The 19992-nt window shown below is 42.9% G+C and overlaps 1 protein-coding gene across 1 annotated transcript in view; it reads left to right on the top strand.

The window, feature by feature from the left end:
- The window catches only part of LOC135542079 (A disintegrin and metalloproteinase with thrombospondin motifs 9-like), a 77628-nt gene that overhangs the window by 27502 nt on the left and 30134 nt on the right, over window positions 1-19992 (top strand). Inside the window, exons 23-29 of the mRNA XM_064968721.1 lie at window positions 566-685; window positions 7531-7638; window positions 7749-7916; window positions 10423-10698; window positions 11559-11720; window positions 12034-12210; window positions 19815-19982. Of these exons, the coding sequence (XP_064824793.1) occupies window positions 566-685; window positions 7531-7638; window positions 7749-7916; window positions 10423-10698; window positions 11559-11720; window positions 12034-12210; window positions 19815-19982 (1179 nt within the window). The remainder of the gene's footprint in view (window positions 1-565; window positions 686-7530; window positions 7639-7748; window positions 7917-10422; window positions 10699-11558; window positions 11721-12033; window positions 12211-19814; window positions 19983-19992) is intronic.

Raw genomic sequence — 19992 nt, 5'->3', positions numbered from 1 at the left:
GACGCAAAAAAAAAACTTTCTCTGTAGCAATCCTGTAGCAAGGTGTCGCAACGTTTTGCAAATCAAAACTGGGCACTTCATCTTAACACAGCTTGTGTGTGCAAACTGCCTGTAAGCCTAAACGTGTGATGGGAGATTAGGTGTTCCTATACCATGGCATAGGCAATCCTGTTAAATGTATATTTGAAGCTGTTTAATGAAGCGCGCGGAATCTTAGCTGAAGTTGCTGCCACACAAGTTTGACCTCATTTCATTGGAGTCAGTGAGGTAGAAGAGAGTGTGGTGTGTACCCACTGACTTGGCTACAGTGGAAAGAAGAAGTGGAAAGTAGATGAGTTACTCATGCATTATGATCCTGAAGGCTGTTATCTGCTGGCACTAGTCTGACCAGGCTCGTCAGGGAGTGCACTTCTTTTCCATTCAGTTACTCATTTTTAGAAAGATTTGCTACGTTGGCTTGTTTTTGTCCCTCTCTGACTTTCTCTTTCTCCCTCTCTATCTTTCTCTCCATTGCTCTCATTCTTCATATCTCTCTTTTCTCTTACTCTCTCTTTGGTGGACTCAGTGCACTACCTTGTGTGGACCCGGCTACCAGATGCGAGCTGTGAAGTGCGTTGTGGGGTCGTACGGGTCCGTCATGGACGACACTGAATGTAACGCTGCCACGCGGCCCACTGACACTCAGGTAAGGACACAGTCCACTAAGACCCATCTCAACCTCTCTAGAACTTCCACTCATCTCCTCTGCACTGATCTGGGCAATTGACACGGGATAAGTGAAAGCCATGGGGTGGATTCCTTCTCATTTTGTGAAAATGCTTTTATATACTGCCCTTTCAAGTGATATCTGTGAGAATATATATTTTAGGGAGGCCTACATGCAATTTTCTCAGTATTAGGCCACCCAGGGCTTGACTGTCAGACTCAGTAGACCACACAAGACCCTAACCCGCTCCTGACACACTACTCGAATGCTTGGTTGTGAGCTGACCATGTGACCTGCCCTATCCCCTCCAGTTGTAGAATGGTGTTCAATTCTATAGTGAGGAAAGGGGGGTTCCCCGTGCAGGCTGAGACACAGGTACAGTCACTGGCACTGTGAGGTAGGAAGGAAGTCCCACACCCAGTCCATTACCACCTGGACTCAATAAGGCCTTGTTGTCTAGACAGGGGTTAGAGGGGGGCTGTGCTGGCTCTTACCCCCAGACGGAGACACATAGCTGGGATTGTCTCCCTCCAGCAGTCCATCCCCTTACCAAGCATGAGGGAGGAGGAAAGAGGGCCTGTCCACGGCAGGTCCGCACAACAGCTCCTGTCAAGGAGCAGGAGGGTGTCTGGGGATGGGTGATAGAGGGGGAGTGGAAGCTGGCTCTAACCCCAGAAACAGAAAGATTTTGCAGTAACAGGAGGCCATGGGGCAGGACTGGTGATGGGGCAAAACATTCCTTGATTATTTGTGGAAAATGTCCTCACCTTGTTTATGTAAATCAAACCTACAGTCTGCTAGCTGTATTGTTTGTCTGTAAAGAGTCTTGTAGTGTAGTGTAATAGTATAGTTTCCCACCTTAATGTCTGTCTGTCAACACCTTATGTGAACCTATCTGAAAAACCTCTTCAGTAAGACAATTCCCGCTCTGTTGAAGTGTCATGACCAAGACATAGATGGTGAACACAAACAGTTGCGGAGTAATCGTCACACATTTCATGAGCCTCTACTTTTATGAACCTCTTCGTGCATCAATTTAGTTTATTAGGGCCTGCTTCTTTCTTCTTCATGCTAATAGTGGGAAGGTAGGATGGACCATTTTCCCGCGGCATTGGCGGGCGGATCCTGTTTGGGTGGGGTGTGGAGGGGTGGGTTGTGATGGGGTGGGGTCGGCCATAAACACTGGCTGAGACTCCGGTCACAGGGAGGCCCCCCTGGTTCAGGCCTTAATTCCCAACTCAGCCATCATGCCCAGTGACCCTGAACCAGTCACTTCATCTCCCTGTGATTCCAACCAGTCATCCGTGAAGTCAGCTCCGAGGCCGCACACCCTAAACCACTCCGGGGCTGGAAAAGGGGGAAAGACGACAGAATGGAGCTTATGTTTCAGGACACCTGTCTCTCCCTCAGTTGACCAGTGAGAAGGAGGGGAGAAAAACCAAAAATACACAACGATGACTGAACACTTGCCTCATACGGGGCGGCAGGGTAGCCTAGTGGTTAGAGTGTAGAGGCGGCAGGGTAGCCTAGTGGTTAGAGTGTAGAGGCGGGCAGGGTAGCCTAGTGGTTAGAGTGTAGAGGCGGGCAGGGTAGCCTAGTGGTTAGAGTGTAGAGGCGGGCAGGGTAGCCTAGTGGTTAGAGTGTAGAGGCGGCAGGGTAGCCTAGTGGTTAGAGTGTAGAGGCGGGCAGGGTAGCCTAGTGGTTAGAGTGTAGAGGCGGGCAGGTTAGCCTAGTGGTTAGAGCTTCGGACTAGTAACCGAAAGGTTGCAAGTTCAAATCCCCGAGCTGACAAGATAGAAATCTGTTATTCTGCCCCTGAACAGGCAGTTAACTCACTGTTCCTAGGCCGTCATTGAAAATAAGAATTTGTTCTTAACTGACTTGCCTTGTAAAATAAAGGTAAAAAGAAAAAATACACACCTACCCGCAGATGGGTACACAACATGGGTCTTTCTATAAACAAGGGTACTAGTGATCTTTTCTTGTAGTGGACTGTTTGTAGCTGTTGCAATGTCATTCATAATTAAGATATAATGGGTGGAACATAAATACATTCAATATAATTAATGAGTTGAATCAAATTCTATATTTAAACTCTTTCTCGTGCTTGGAGTCTTCACAGATTTGGCAAAAATCATGTGACATAAAATACTACCTTTCTTTCCTTACATTTATGATACTGCTGTTTCTCGTTATATCATATACTAAGAACTTAACAATTGAATTACACATTTAACATGATCCTGTAAAATTCCTGGATGTTGCTGTCAGACTCTTTTTGTAACGAGATCTTGGAAGTGTACTGTAACCTCATAGCATTTCGTATCTCCCTACGTTGTGGTGTGATGACAGTTTTCATGGACACACATACCCCAAATAATGGATGGGTTGCAAAATGGAATTCTTCTAACAGAAAGAGTAACTTGAACAAGAATAATCAAACAAAAATCGATACTGTCATTAGTAGGGTTCTTCAAAAATGATTGTTGTTCGATTGCGCATTTGATGTCGAGCTGTTAAGTTACGTGGGGAAACGATCAGCCGATTCAGGAAAGGATTATGAAGTTATTGAAAGCTGGTATGATACAGCATGCGATTGAACAACTGCCAAAGTGCAGAAATGAACGTTGATCTGGAGAATTGACAGAACATGTTGGTGTCTATATTGCTGTGGCGGTCAAGTTAATTAGCCTATGTCCTGGACAACATTATGTCAACATTCCTGAGGTAAGATTACATAAGGGCCGTGTACGTTTTGATCGTAGTAGCGGTGCGTGTGTAAAATCACCAGGAACCCAAGGCCCTCCCAAAAAAGCCATATTACAACCTGTGTTTTGTGATAGTTGCATATTTAGCTCTATAAGCAAACAGCGCATAGTTCATATTCCTTGACACTGTGATATATAAGCCTAAAGGCCGAGACAATAGGAAGACACAGTGGCAGAATAAATTCAACCACACCTTTGTTTCATCACAAAACCGGAGAGCAACATCTGTCCAGTGGGGTCCATGAAGCATATTGCATGTTCCATCCTCTCAGGCCAGGGGCACAATCTATTCATTTATGGTTGGATCACAATCACCATTATAATCATTGGCCAGTACAGAGAATTAAGTCAAATTTATTAAAAAGTATTAATCCCTATCTCCATCCATGGCTAATTTAGGAAAGGGACAATTTTAGCAAGCTAGCAACCAACCGGTTGACACCAGCATAGTGAGATGCAACAATTCAATGACGTTTGGCTTATGATGTGATTGGTGTGAAACCAAATCCAAACTGTCTTCCCTTGACACTTTTTTTTGGTGTGCCAGCACCATTCATAGCTGAACTTGTTCAGTTTAGCGCAATGCTGATTGGTTATTATTATTATTTTTTTAAATACTCAAGGGAGGCCAAATGCTCACTGGCTTACCTTGGGTAGATGGGCTACACATACTGAGACAGAGGGGCGCTGTTTTGTTCACGGATACTTTCTCCGTTGAGATACATTCAGCCTGTTGTGAATTGAAGGACATTTTGGAAACAGAGACGAAAGATACATTATTTTGTTTCTTTTTTTCTTGGTACATTTTTTGGGGAAGCTTGGCTTCCCTTGACTCCCAAGAATACACGCCACTGTTTGAGCCACTGTTTGATCGTTTGTTTTCCGAGTAAAAATGCTGCAATCGGAAAATTGAAAATGGCTTGTTTAGCCATTCTTGAATAGAAATAGAAGAAGAAAAATGGCTTGTATTTCATTTTTGCATATGAAACCAAATAAAAACCATAATATTTCCATTTTCACATGTAGACGGGGATATATGGAATGCCTGTCATTGGTTAAGTGCACAGCCAACACTTCCTGTCCTTTCAAAGTAGGACTTCACCCTTCCAACTGTTTTGCCCATGCTACAGACGACTATATTGGTCCGCTAATACAGGACTAGTTAAAGGCCCAGTGCACTACTTTTGTGAAAAAATGTAATTTATAAAAATGTAATAATATTTGCCTGCGCAATACACGGCTATATCAGTCTGATAATACAGGACTAGTAAAGGCCCAGTGCACTACTTTTGTGAAGGTAAAAAATGTCCCCCATAAATCGACAACATTTTAGTAATATATGTTTTTTATTCCGATTTTTCACGGGGTGCTGCAGCACCCTCGGCATCCCTACTTCTCACGGGTATGAACAACCGTATCTATTGCTAGACGAGAGATACAGCCCTACTGTAGCTATAGTTAGTCAGTGGTTGCACATTTAACTAGCTGTAATTAAGTAAGGGTGTGAATGGTGTTCAGCTACCCAGAACTGTCTGATCAGCCTGGTAGGGTGCCGTGGGTGTGAATAGCAATGGAATGAAACATCCAACCAATGCATTGAGTCGTGCTGTAGGTCCACCACACGTCCGGAGAGTTGTGGGGTCCTGTCCAGAAGCAGCCCCTATCGTAGACACTTGTGGAGATCTGAGAGGATTGGACAGGTGTAAGCAATACCGCCAAATTTCCACCAAGCCTTTGAGAGGGTAAGGTGGAGCTCTCACCATGTCACCACCAATCAATCCCTCTCAGATCTCCAGAAGTGTCTAGACTCTGGGCAGTTGGGGCTAGGTGTTGTTTCTGGACAAGCCATGGGTATTATGGTAGAGCAGTCAGTCAGTCAGCCTGGAACTGTCTAAAATGTTTAAAAGGCAGTGCATTTAAAAACAAGATTTTGGTCTGTTTTTAAGCAGATTTCCACACACACACTATGAGGTAGGGCCGGGACGATATCAATATTGCAATATTTTTTCCATGGCAAACATTTTAACACAAAGCAGATCAAACTCTTCGGTCCTTTAAAAACCTGATGCATGTAAAATATTGTGTGCTACTGTATAGCTTGGAAAATAAATGCATGTGAACCTGGATGACAACTTAATGGTGTTTGTAGCCAACATTAGGGGTGTTTTCCTAAAGAAGTTAAATCCGCTACGTGTTTTGTTTATTTGGCATGATACTAATGAGTATCATGATATTGGCATCGTCCCGGCCCTACTGTGAGGTCAAAATAAAACTCTGAAATTGTGAAAATTATAATAATGGCCTTATTGTGTAAGAGCTGTTCCAAAAATGTCTGGAATTTCTGTTCAGGTGGGATGGAACTTTTGGCCCACATCATGACATCATAGTGTGATATGATTATCATAGACCAATGACTGTTCATCTGGGAAAGGGGGTGGACTCTAGACCATCTTATCAGCCAATCAGGGCTGTGTTTCTAAATATCTTCACATTTGTTTCCAATCGCCCACATGATCGATCTGAGCATTTCAAGGACCAAAGGAGGCTCAAGGAAATAAATGAAAAATACTTTGGAGTTATTTTCATTAAATAAACACAGTGATTTATTAGATATACAGTGAAGATTTAAAAATACAATTACAAAGACTGCATGGGTGCTTTAATAGCTGTCAAATACATGCTTCCTCTGTCATTGGGAGAATCTCAATGACATTTTCTTGATCCATTGCATTCTCGCTCCTCCTCTCTTCGTCTCAGAGGTCCTTCCCCTCTCACCTTCTTATCCAATTGGTTTTGAGAAGGAGGTGAGGAGAGAGGATGTGAGGAATCAAGGAAATGCAATTCAGATTCTCCCCTTGTTTACCCCATTCCTCACCTCCTTCTCAAAGCACATTGGGGGAGAGGTGTGAAGGTTCCTCCCCTCCAGCTGCAATGCACTTTCAAGGAGTGGAAGAAACAAAGACAGAGGAAGAAATAATCGTTTTCAGACACAGACGCCCCCCCCCCACACACACACCATGCTTGAAGAGTTTACTGATTATAATGATTTCATTATTGGTTATTATTATTGTCAATGATTTTGTTGACAAAACCCATTGTATTATTATTATTTCATTATATTATATTATTATATTCACTATTAAAACATATAGTAATGCTGTTGTTTATCCTTTTCGTTGTCCAGGAATGTTTGGCACGGCTTTAAATGATAGAGAATTTGACCAAAGCACAAAAAGACCTGGCAACTAAGCATGACAAAGAAACACACAGTGTTTCTTGTGATATTCTGAATAATTTTTTGGTTGTTGCTAAGTGGAATTATGGTCTCATTGTGCCTATCTATACTTTTATTCCTGTAACTAAACATGGAAAGCTGCAAGAAAATCATATTTAAATGTATATCTAACCATTTTGAAATGTTGACCCTGGTGTCACACATTGGCCCCTTTATTTATATAAAGACGCACATACATCAACACACACCCACAGTCATAGACAGGTCTTGGTTGCCTCCTTCATTCTTTCTCTTATTATTCCCACCACTTCCACCCCCACCACCATGTTTTACAATGTATTTAACTGTGTTAGTGTAAGGCTGCGGAGGCTGTGTTCTCTAGCCTGCCTGGCTGCCAGGGTCCTGTTTATTTCCACTCAGAGGATGAGTGTGGAATGTGGAGCCCTCTGTAACACAACTATACCTAAGTTAGGCCCCTCTCTGCTCACCTCTCTGCTCAACCCAGAACTAGGGGGTCAAAGGTCATGAGAGGGCTCTGGGGAGGAGAGCACGGCGGAAGAAGGAGGAGCCCAGTAACACGCCAGTGTTGGCATTGGAGACTGGGATACCTCTCCACTGTGACACGTTATGACAGGCATCAGGTTATTCAGATGGAGGGGTTTAACACTGTATTTCTGGGATCCGTCAGAGTAAAACGGTTACTTTTAGTCTGATGATGGGTACACTTCTGTTGGAGCTGCACAGTAAGTAGATGACAGTACAGTAGTCTGTGTTTCTGTCACTGTAATTGTTTTAATGGATGTGTATGGTTGTCCCTGTAGGACTGTGAACTGACCCAGTGTCCCATCAGTCACCCGGTACCGCCGGGAACCAAAGTGCCCTCCCACCTCCCACACAAAACCCAGTGGAGGTTCGGCTCCTGGACACAGGTTGGTTCTATCAGTTACTCCACCACTCAATGAAGCAATTACATACTCTGTGTGTTGTACTGTACTGTATTGTACTACAATTGTACTAATTGCCTCCATCTCCACCACAGTGTAGCGCCACTTGCGGCAAAGGGACTCGGATGCGCTATGTCAGTTGCCGTGACAACCAGGGTGGGGTTGCGGAGGATTCTGCCTGCTCCCACCTGGCCAAGCCCCCGGCCAGGGAGGTGTGCTCTGTAGTGGCCTGCGGACAGTGGAAGGTCCTTGAATGGACATCTGTAAGTAACTGTTTTTGTTCAATCAACCACCAATGTTTAATGCATTTACCATGTACACTTAACATATTTGACATTACCACAGGGTCTTGTGGCTAAGGATATTAAATCCATATATCCATTATATCCATTACTAATCTCTTTAAAGTTCCAATGAAGCTGTTTTTATCTCAATATCAAATCATTTCTGAGTAACAATTATGTACCTTACCGTGATTGTTTTCAATTAAAATGGTCAAAATGTATAATTGCTTTTTAGCACAGAGCAAATTCTCAAGCAAGAATTCTGCTAGGACTGTCTGGTAGTGGTCTACAATATATTTACAAAAGTATGTGGATAGCCCTTCAAATGAGTGGATTCGGCTATTTCAACCACACCCATGTCTGACAGGTGTATAAAATTGAGCACACCGCCATGCAATCTCCACAGACAAACATTGGCAGTAGAATGGCCTTACTGAAGAGCTCGTCTGTACTCGGTTGCAACACTCACTACCGATTTCGGAACTGCCTCTGGAGGCAACGTCAGCATAAGAACTGTTCGTTGGGAGCTTCATGAAATGGGTTTCCATCGGCTGGAGTGGTGTAAAGCTCGCCACCATTGGACTGTTTAGCAGTGGAAACGCGTTCTCTAGAGTGATAAATCACACTTCGCCATCTGGCAGTCCAACGGATGAATCTGGGTTTGGCGGATGCCAGGAGAACTCTGCCAACTGTAAAGAATGATTTAGATGCACTATTGTAAAGTGGCTGTTCCACTGGATGTCAGAAGGTGAATTCACCAATTTGTAAGTCGCTCTGGATAAGAGCGTCTGCTAAATGACTTAAATGTAAATGTAAAGGTTTGTAGAGGAGCTAGGCCCCTTAGTTCCAGTAAAGGGAAATCTTAACGCTACACCATACAACAACATTCTAGACAATTCGGTGCTTCCAACTTTACGGCAACAGTTTGGGGTGCCCCTTTCCTGTTTCAGCGTGACAATGCCCCCATGCTCAAAGCAAGGTCCATCCAGAAATTGTTTGTCAAGATCGGTGTGGAAGAACATGACTGGCCTGCACAGAGCCCTGACGTCAACCCAATCGAACACCTTCATATTAATGCCCATGTTTTTGGAATGAGATTTTCAACGAGCACGTGTCCACATACTTTTGGTCATGTAGTGTAAGTGGGTAGGGGAAAACTGAAATCTAGCTGTTATTGGCAGAGAGGTTTGGAACTCTCTTTCTTATTTCTTATTTAACGAATCATTCCAACCTCATAGTGTGGAAATATATATAAAACACAGCAAAATCAAGTTTTTGACTGCACTGGGCCTTTAACCTTCAATTCCAAAGTGAACTCTCCGAGAGGGAAATCTGACAACCATTATATGCTCTGTCGGCACTGTTCATTAAGTTGTATTTCACAATGAAATCTCTAGCCAGCTCAGTGGATTATAATATCTGAGGTTTGTTTAGCTGTGGTTTGAACCTTTCAGACCACTGTTCATAATCACTTTGTGTGATTGTGTGTTTCTCTGGTCCAAGGGGAGGAGGAGACGAAACAGGCTTTGGTGTGTTTGGAGGGTTGGCAAGGGGATAGGGGGACGCGTGAGGAACAAGGGGCTGGAGAGAGGGGCTAGGGTCCTTGTTTGCAGATGTTTCTCATCAGACAGAGAGCACTAGTCATACTCCCACCATACTGCAGTTATGGCCACCACGCACAAACACACACACACACAAATGCACAGATACACACATTCACTCACACATAGACACACACACAGATAGCTAGATACAGGCTGTGGGAGGGAGGGTCTCTCTGAGTGCTTATTTATTCCAGAGCAACTCAGTGGGCTCCCGGCATGCAGGCAGGATGCAGCTCAGCCCAAGGCCACAGCAAACAGAGCCACAGAGAGAGAGACCGCTCTGACTCTAAACGTTCACATTACACGCTCTTGATATGGAACCGGAAATGAACCCTGATGGAGGGAGTGATAGCTATGGCATGGCGGATGTCCCAGTTAGGCCATGAAGTTTAATGGCTGTTCTACCAATATAAGACCTAACTGTAAAAGCAGCCTTAGTGTTGTGGTTTTAACTTGTGCATAGGCCTACACAGGGCCTGTTAAAGTGCAGTAACTACACCATTTTTCGGATTGGGAGATGCTTGTGCAATATCCACACCTATTTGAAATAGGCAGCATCGTTGAGTCCTAGACAGTAAACCCTTGGCCAGTGTAATCCCTGGCTCAGTAGCATGGTACAGTACAGTACAGTGGACAGTTGTTGCATAATTCCAGGTCTTATGCAAGACAGATACAGTCCAGTTTACTCCACTTGGCCAGACGTAATTGGAGCAGCATGAGTCTTTGGCAGAAGCTCTCTTTTATTTTCTTTAAGGAAGATCTGTTTGGGTCAGCCATGTTTAAAGAGACAAGACACTGACCTAAGCTGCTGCAGCAAGTTCTGTTTGTGTTTATATGCTTTGTATCTTACTGGGTGTGTGTGCCTGTGTGTGTGTGCACAGTGTTCTGTATCCTGCGGGCAGGGGAAGACCACGCGCCAGGTGGTGTGTGTGAACTTCAGTGATCAGATAGTGGACGTAGTGGAGTGTGACGCTGATGACCGTCCGGCCACAGAGCAGGAGTGTGCCATGTCCCAGTGCCCTGCTGCCCGCTCCAGTGACTCTCGGCCCCTCCCTTCACCCAGCGGGGGCCCCCGCAATAACCTGCCCACGACTGCTGATGGGCGCGGTGGAGGGCGAGCCCAGGCCCACCAGTGGAGAACAGGACCCTGGGGAGCGGTGAGTTTCTTACATTGGACACCATTTACAATCATCTTGGAGTCCTAGGTTCCTTAACCTTAAATGATTGCATACAACCTAAGTGGTCTCCCATTACAATTGTATAAGTGGGAAGGCAGCACAGCTGAGCACTATCTCAGTCTTGTGTTGATGTTGACCTTTATGAGGCTGTCTGTCTGTGATGTATCCTAACCCAAGAAGTCAATGAGTTTTTGCTGATGGTTTTGGCAGTTAGTAGTCTATTGTATAGCTGTTATTCAAAATGGGGTTATTACAGTCAGTTGCACAGCAATCTGTGTCCCCAAATAGCTGGTGTTATTTAAAAGATCATGGGAAATAGCAAGGGCTATTTTTGGGATCTCTTCCTTCCTTTTCCAGAGGATATGTGTTTTAATATAGCAGTGCATTATCCATCCCAGTTTCCTAAAGCACATAGTCTCTGAGGTCAATCTGACACTTGCAAAAATGATGTATGTGTGCTTTTGTATACTTGTCTGTCAACGGGTGCCTTTTTGCTCATACTGTATTGTATGTTAGTTTGTTATTGTTTGTATTTAAAAAATGGTGTGTTGGTCTTTGTGTGTGAACTTGTTTCACTGTAGCTGGTGTGTGTATGTGCAAAGGTCTGCAGGATGTGACACTGTGTTTCTTGGTCAATATATTCTTGTTGTAACCCATTGTTTGAGTGAGGTATGTGTGTATAGATGAGCGCCATACATTTGCATGGATGAGTACATGTACATGTATTAGTGTTTGGATGTCTACTTGCTTGTCTCTGAGTTAGTGCACACACACACCTGTACGTGTGAGAGTGTGTTATCCATCTGTCTCAAACGGTGTTCTCCTCCCTGTGACGTCAGTGCTCGAGCACGTGTGCGGGCGGCTTCCAGAGGCGTGTGGTGGTGTGCCAGGATGAGAATGGTTATGCTGTCAACAACTGTGAGGAGCACTCCAAACCCATCGAGCAGCGCTCCTGTGAGTCCGGACCCTGTCCACAGTGGGTCTATGGGAACTGGGGAGAGGTGAGAGAACACAATCCGCCCTACAGCACTGATACACTGCGGGGCTTAGTTGCACTTTGATGACTTCATCCCATCGTTATGAACCTTGGCATTTGACAGCGGTCATTATTCTATAATTCCATTCTTCTGAAATTGCTGGGCTGTATGTCTAAATGTTAGAGGTTAAAGGTTAGAAATGAGGTGTTCGATGTCCTAGATAGGTAGGCGTATGTTGGGTGGGGGTGGCATACTGTACGTTAGATAAACAATGGCGTGAATCAACTGTCCCGACTTTTGTCTACACACTCCTCCTTACTTCTGTTCTGTCCTGCAGTGTACCAAGCCGTGTGGGGGAGGAATAAAGACGCGGCTCGTGGCTTGTCAAAGGCCCAACGGAGAGCGCTTTAACGATCTGAGCTGTGAGATTCTTGACAAACCGCCCGACCGTGAGCAGTGCAATACTCAGTCGTGCCCGTCTAACCCCCACTGGAGCACAGACCCATGGAGCTCGGTACGCTCGTAAATATATCCCTTTTGTTTTCTTCCCCCCCCCTCTTTTTTTTAACAGTCCTCTCATTTCACCACACACAGAGTTTCACCACTAAACTGTGTAGCATGACAAAGCAAAACAAACAAAGAATTAAACTTGAGGGAGAAGGATGGTTCTGTAGACTTACATGCTGGAAACTCCATTTTTCACCTCACCTCCACCTCACCTTTACCCTTTCCCTTGGTGCTTGAGACTGGTCATCCTTCTAGAGACAGATGGGAATTGATTTCTGTTGCACTTAAGAGAATAAATAAACACACAACACACCAAAAAGTACAACATATGACATTTTGACCTTTTTTTATTTAAATGCTTCATTGACAGCTGTGACCATAAGAACACTTTCTCTGTTATCAGTCTTAGTCAGTGTTCAAAATTCAGGATCAGTTGGTATTTCAGAATCAAAGCTAGTTTGTAAGATATTGTTTTCAAATATAATTTATTACTTAAGAGATTTTCTTCTTGGTTTCCTTTGTATATACAGTAGCTTTAACCTCCAACGTTTCTGTTATACCTCTTTGTATTCGCACACAGTCAATCGTTGTTCATATGCAAATATTGATGAATGTTTCTGTATATCAGGAATTTAAGATGCCTTGTTTTTTTTTTGTAAACACCCAAATAATGGAGATACAGTATACTCAAGTGTTGGTGCTGTTCATAGTTTTTACACGTGGCAAAGAAAATAACCTGAAAAGAGTCCAAGTGAATACACCAACCCTATTGGGACTATATCATTTTTTTTTGTACTCTAGAGATTTACAGTGCCTTCGGAAAGTATTCAGACCCTTTGACTTTTTCCACATTTTGTTATGTCTCAGCTTTATTCTAAAAAAAAATGTTTTTAATCCTCAGCAATCTACACACACTACCCCATAATGACAAGGCGAATACAGCTTTTTAGATTTTTCTTTCAACTATATTAAATATAAAAAAAACTGAAAGACCTTATTTACATAAGTACTCAAACCATTTGTAATGAGATTCGAAATTGAGCTCAGTTGCATCCTGTTTTCATTGATCGTCCTTTACATGTTTATACAACTTGATTGCAGTCCACCTGTGGTAAATTCAATTGATTGGACATGACTTGGAACTGTCTATATAAAGTCTCACTGTTGACAGTGCATGTCAGAGCAAAAACCAAGCCATGAGGTCGATGGGATTTTTCGTAGAGCTCCGTGACAGGATTGTGTCGAGGCACAGATCTGGGGAAGGGTAGCAAAACATTTCTGCAGCATTGAAGGTCCCCAAGAACACAGTAGCCTCCATCATTCTTAAACTGAAGAAGTTTGGAACCACCAAGACTCTTCCTAGAGCTGACCGCTCGGCCAAACTGATCAATAGGGGTGAAAAGGGCCTTGGTCAGGGAGGTGACCAAGAACCTGATGGTCACTCTGACAGCGCTCTAGAGTTATTTTGTGGCGATGGGAGAACCTTCCAGAAGGACAACCATCTCTGCAGCACCACCAATCAGGCATTTTATGATAGAATGGCCAGATGGAAGCCACTCCTCAGGAAAAGGCACATGACAGATTGACCAAGATTGAACTCTTTAGCCTGAATGTCTAGCGTCATGTCTGGAGGACCATCCCTACAGTGAAGCATGGTGGTGGCAGCATCATGTGTGGGGATGTTTTTCAGTGGCAGGGACTGGGAGACTAGTCAGGATCAAGGGAAAGGGAAAGATGATGGAGCAAAGAACAGAGAGATCCTTAAAACCTGCTCCAGAGCTCTTAGGACCTCAGACTAGTGGTGAAGGTTCACCTTTTTATAAATTAGCAAACATTTCTAAAAACCTGTTTTTGCTTTGTCATTATGGGGTATTGTGTGTCAATTTGATGTTGGAAAAAAACAACAATTTAATAGTAAATAATAAAAAAAGCTGTAACCTAACAAATATGGAAAAAGTGTAGGGGTCTGAATACTTTCCAAATGGCACTATATACATCATTCTGATGCTACAGCTTTATTGACCATCATAACTGTAAGAATTCAATTGGTCTTAAAGGGGCAATCTGCAGTTCAAACGATAACAAAGCATCAGCCCACCACAGTTTCAGTAAACAGCTGAGGGATGGGGCTGGAGAAATGGAATCACTATCAAAGTCATGGACAGATCAATGGATGCATGGACCGACCTTCCATGTTTTAACCATGTTTTAATACAGTGTTTTGTTTACAATTACATTGTTCACCAACAAAGGGCTGAAACAAGCTTACATATTTAAAAGTCAAAAAACAGATGTAGCAATGGCAGATTGCTCCTTATTAATTATAGAGATGTTACTAATTATCTTATGTTTCTGCCTTATTTTCCAGTCCACTGTTATTTACTCAGAAATGACCTCGTAAAATGGTAGTTACATGGAAATGAACTAATAATTACGTTTTAGTCATGTGTGGGCCGGCTAGTTACCAATTATGCTAAATTCTTAAAGAAACAATAGGGTTTCTCAGTAAAGAACAGGTTAACACCAGCTGAAAGTGGACTGTAGAATAAGGTGATAGCCATGTTATTTGATATATTATGTGATTCTTCAAGGTAATAGTCATTTTACCACAGCTTGAAGTCCTGACCCAGATTCCCTCCTTTTTATTAGCGCAGACATAAGCACCCAGCCAAACCAGTAGGTCCAAGGCCCACCGCTCAAAAGGTGCTTGATATGAGTGTATTTATGTCTTGTTAGATATGTCTTTATATTTGCTTTGTAAATAGTTTATTTTGGTGTGTTCACCGGTGCTCAATACACATGTGAAAATATGCTATGCTCAACCATACCTCACTTAGAATAAACACAACTCAACTAGCCATTAACTTATGATACTTACAATGGTGCTTTTGCAAAACAAGGGAGAAATGAGATGTAAACATTAAAAAATAACAAAAATAACTTAAGGTCACAAACTGTCTATTGTGACATAGAGATATGTATGTTAAACACCTGTTGTTTTGAGTCGTTTTTCATAATCAATTTTTTTTCATGATGAGTTGATTATTGATTATGTAAAAAAAAAAAAAGTAGTTATGTTAGGTGAAAATGTGTTATAGTTTTTTTTAACGGTAAAGATAACTTTTGAAGTGTGTTCCATTTATTCACCAACAAACCGGTTTTTGTTGTAGCTGAAAGAGAATGCCCCTTGTCCTAGCATTGTGAACACACAGTCAGTACCTGCGACCACAGGGAGAGTTTATAGTGTTCTATATACCTGGAGCTTATCCTCTGAGCCAGTCGTATGTGTCTACCTCATTCTCTATTAACCCCACCCGCCTTTATCTTTTGCTGGAGGGCTGCATTCTCATTCTAATTCATCAGGATGTTGGCCCTAAGCACAGATCCAGGGTCTGTGTTTTGTTCTACCTCTTAATAGTTGAGTGGGATCGGGGTAGTGAAAGCTGATCTTGGACCTGTGGTTAGGCGCAACCTCTGCCTGGAGCCCACCCAGTCATTCCTAAGGCTAACTGTAACCTCCTTGGTAATTAATGTGTGTGCATAAGTTGCAGACATCACACCTTATTTTAAGGGCCTGTTAACACAGCTCTCAAGCAGGAAGTGAGTGTATTTCTCACCACACCTTGTTCACGAAATAAATACTATCATTTCTAACAATCTCCATATGAGCATTGCCAAGGTAGCATACGGTTTGGGTTGATTGTGACGAATCCAATAAGAGTGTGTAACTTTTTACCCTACTTGAAACAACTCCACACGTATTAAGTCTCATTGCAATGTGGAATTGTCGATCATTTGATGTGTAGAATAAAACACAGTTGTATTATTTTATCTCGAGCCACAAATTACAGCTTGGCTCCTTGTTGGAGTTTAGGGTGCATATTTTAGCAGTAAGGCATGATGCATTTACAATGTGTTTGATGATATGAACAGGCTCTTGAAATAAAATACTCCATGCCTCTCATTCCATATGGCAGTATTAGTCTGGGTTTCAAGGACATTTGTGCATATTTATGTAATTATCTGTATTTATTTCTACTTCATTATAATGTCATGTCAATATTTAATTTTATTTGAACTTGCTGAATTTGTTCGCTCACAGAAAGGTAACTATTAAAGTGAAGTAGAGATACTATTAAAAAACAATGTTTCTTTCATTTATAGTATTCATCGTAAAAGATCATGTTCACGATTCACGAACCATCACGAACAAGTGCTTATTCTCAAACTAAGTTCCAAAACATACATTTATACTTGTTTCCTTTCCAGTCAATCCTCTGGCTAGTTGATTTAGCGTGCAGAAATGTGGTTTATTGTATGGATATCGGAAGTGAAAAATGGAGATCATATGAGAGAAGAGAGACAAGACATCTGCTCTCCTGACCTCATCTTAGTTACTGTAGGACCAGAGCTTAGGGCCAAAACTGATACCTCTGGAACACTTTGTTAGAAATAGTTTTATTAAATGAGATAATTGCCATGAAGAACCACTAACAGTGAAGTGAACACATTCACTTATACTACCACAGGCAACCTTGTAGTCCTGTTAAAAATCTCATCAACATGTCTGTGCTTTAATTAAGAAGATTACCTTTAGATTACCGGATTTGGCTATACACTAATTACAGTAGGGAACATGGAAGTGGAAGTGGTCCATATAGTTAACCTAAATCAACTATGGATTAGATAGGAAATTCTCTGCAAGTTATCTCTGCAGAGAGCATTACTCGAGCTCTCTGACTGGTGTTTTGAAAGGGGCGTTTTCAGTGAATGAAAATGTACAAATCACTGAGCAATATCTCTGTTGTCTTATGAGGTCAGGGACCCAGTGATCTCTTTGAGCAATTATGATATTTCTGTCTCTGCCAGAGTTCAATGCCTTTCGTACCAAGGTAAATCTTGATTCTCTGTAACACTGGCTAGGACTCCCATTTACTGTGCTCATTCCTAATGGCTGACATGTTTTTTTTGTGCGCCTGACGACACGTTCTCTTCAACTATGTCGCCCCCTCATCCGCCTCTCGCCAGTCCCCCCCTTTCCCCTTTTCACTGGCGGGTTGATGACATTGTTCCGATGGCGGGGGGCCAATGACAGTGACTCAAATGAGAGCCCGTCAGAAAGACAATACAGGAGTGCATTGGGGGTCAAGGGTCACGTTTGATCTGGGAGGGGCCCCTTCCCTGTACATCTAATCAGCATGGATGGGCTTCTGGGAAAGGGCTGTGATCCCAGGGGAAAAAGCCTGGAAAGCCCTGTTGTCTGTGGGGGCCCGAAAGGCCCTGTCGCCTGGGTTCTTTAGAATTCCAGGACTGAACGCAGGCATCGGAATGTGGTGTATTTTAGGCACAAGTAGTGGTCTGTCAGAGGCACTGTTTTATTTGACATGGTAATAAAAGCATCTGATTGAACGATAAAATAAAATTGTGTCTGAATGCGTGATAGTTGAAAATAGTGTGATAGTTGGAAATAGTGTTGTAGATAAAAGGTAGTTTTGTGATGATTACAGTTTACATTGACATGAAAGTATAAATTCCACTCGGAGTATGCTAAAATATGGAGTCTAGTTTATTAAATGGCCGGCACGTGGTAGGTTGTAGGGTAAATTCCAGCATGGAACACGCACACTAGCTAAGTACATGAAAGGAAGGTGTCTAGTGGATACCCACAGAATTTGTGGATATAGAGAACTGGATGGTGATTTACTTCCCCAGTGTTGTAATGATTCCCAAGGTAATAGAAAGTTATTGGTGCAGAGCACTATGGCTGGAAAGCTCGTTCAAAGAGTATATAAAACTTTGAGGAATGGACATTTAAAAAGCAGCAGTCTGGCTCCCTGCCCCTCAATGTAAATGCATTTTTTAAAATTATTTAAACCTTTGTAAAATGCTATTTCTCCTAAATGGCCCTCCATGACCATGATCATAGCCTGTGTGTGTACTCTTCGTGTCTACCTCACTCCAAATTCCAAACACCACTGTAACGTCTGCTCATAGGCCAGTGGGTGAATCAATAGTATCACATTTGTTATGGTAACTAAAATACCATAGATGGATAATAACTGCACCTTAAAAGTAGAAGTGTGCTGCACGCTCTGAGGCTGTGTTTACTTACACAGGCAGCCCAATTCTGATCTTTGTTCCATTAATTGGTCTTCTGACAAATCAGATCAGCTGTTTTACCAATAATTGGGTAAAATATTAGAATTGCGCTGCCGGTGTAAACGCAGCCTCAAGTTCTCATGCAGACTGATATCTGGCCTCAAGTGGTTATTTTAAAGGAGGGCTAACTGCAACTGGTGACAGACTCTCACACTGCTGGGCCCCAATAACAGCCTCTCCCAGATGTGTGCATGTGGGGAACATCTGGGCGACAAAGTCAGATTGCCTAAATGTAAAAAAAAAAAAACACATACAGTACAGTACTCACATTTAAATGTTCTCCCTTAGGTGTATTGAAATTCATTAGAGCAAAAAAATACAGCAAGTAATCAGATATTGTTGGTGTTTTGGCTTCATTTTCTATTTGTTAATGGAACAAACTAACATTCGATGGAAGATTTCATTTTCAATCAAGTTTATTATATGAAATTGGTGTCTGTGGTTAAACATGTAAAACCGTATCATCCCTTAAATTAAATGACTTTAGTAACATTATATTGGTCATTCCTTGTCATTTTGTGCTTTTGTTTGAATGTGTTAATATAAAATGAAATGCCTATGATGTATAATAAGCAGATACATTCACAAGGCGCTCGCCTCTACAGTAATTTCAGGGGGGGTAACTTCCTCCTTATTGAGCCATTCGTTGTCCTATGGGCTCATTTAGCCCCCCCCCCCCCCCCTCCTTAATGAGGTGAAAGGTCGTTGTGGGTTCCTGTCCGGCGCGATCCCTCGCTGGGCAGCGCAGTGCCGTCATGCTGGGACGCACTCGTTCAACCCAGGGCCTGTCGCATCCTATCTGTCCTCACACTCTGAGACGCTTTGATTACCCAACCCAACAGCCCCACTGAACTCACAGGCCTGGGAGCGCCTGACTGTGCTGGGGGGTGCTGGTGTGTGGGGTGCCTGCCTGTCAGACAGAGTTAGACCTGGGCCAGCTCAATGAACCTGGATGTGAACGTGGCTGGTGACTGTGTGCTGCTTGGGGCTCATGACTCTACCTTCTGTGGACTTCATCCGTTTAACAGAGGGGCCTCCGCTTTCGTCGCACATTTCTGTACGCTCAGCTTGCATTCACTAAAATCTAAAATGCTATACTGTAGAGACTGTTTTGTGTGTAAAAGGCAGTGCATTAATATCTAAAGTTGTGTCAAAGTGCTAAATGTGTGCTAAATATGTCTCAAACCTATTCACATGATCTTATGTCCCACCTCATGCTACATACCGTATGTGCTAATGAAAATGTCACTAACCTGTTGTGTACTCTGAAGCCTGTGATCTTGTTCTCTAGAATAAGTAGACTGAAAAACTATTCAAGTGAATGATAAAAGTGTTCTATACTATACTCATCTGTCATCTAGTATTTGACATTGTTCTGGTATTTGATCTCTGTACACCCCCTATCTATAAACAATTTATTACATTTGACCTCCTCTTGACCTCCTGTTGCAGTGTTCTTCCGCCTGTGGTAAAGGATCGAAGAACCGTAAGGTGAGCTGTGTGACCCGATCCGGTCGACCTGTTCCAGAGGATAACTGTAAACACCTGACCCAACCCAGCAAGGAGAGGAGCTGCCGGGGGCGCCGCTGCCCCAAATGGAAGGCAGGGAGCTGGGGAGAGGTACTCTTTA

Source organism: Oncorhynchus masou, chromosome 6, assembly GCF_036934945.1.
Source record: "Oncorhynchus masou masou isolate Uvic2021 chromosome 6, UVic_Omas_1.1, whole genome shotgun sequence".
NCBI classification, from domain to species: Eukaryota; Metazoa; Chordata; class Actinopteri; order Salmoniformes; family Salmonidae; genus Oncorhynchus; species Oncorhynchus masou.
This window is presented reverse-complemented; position numbering and strand designations above follow the sequence as displayed.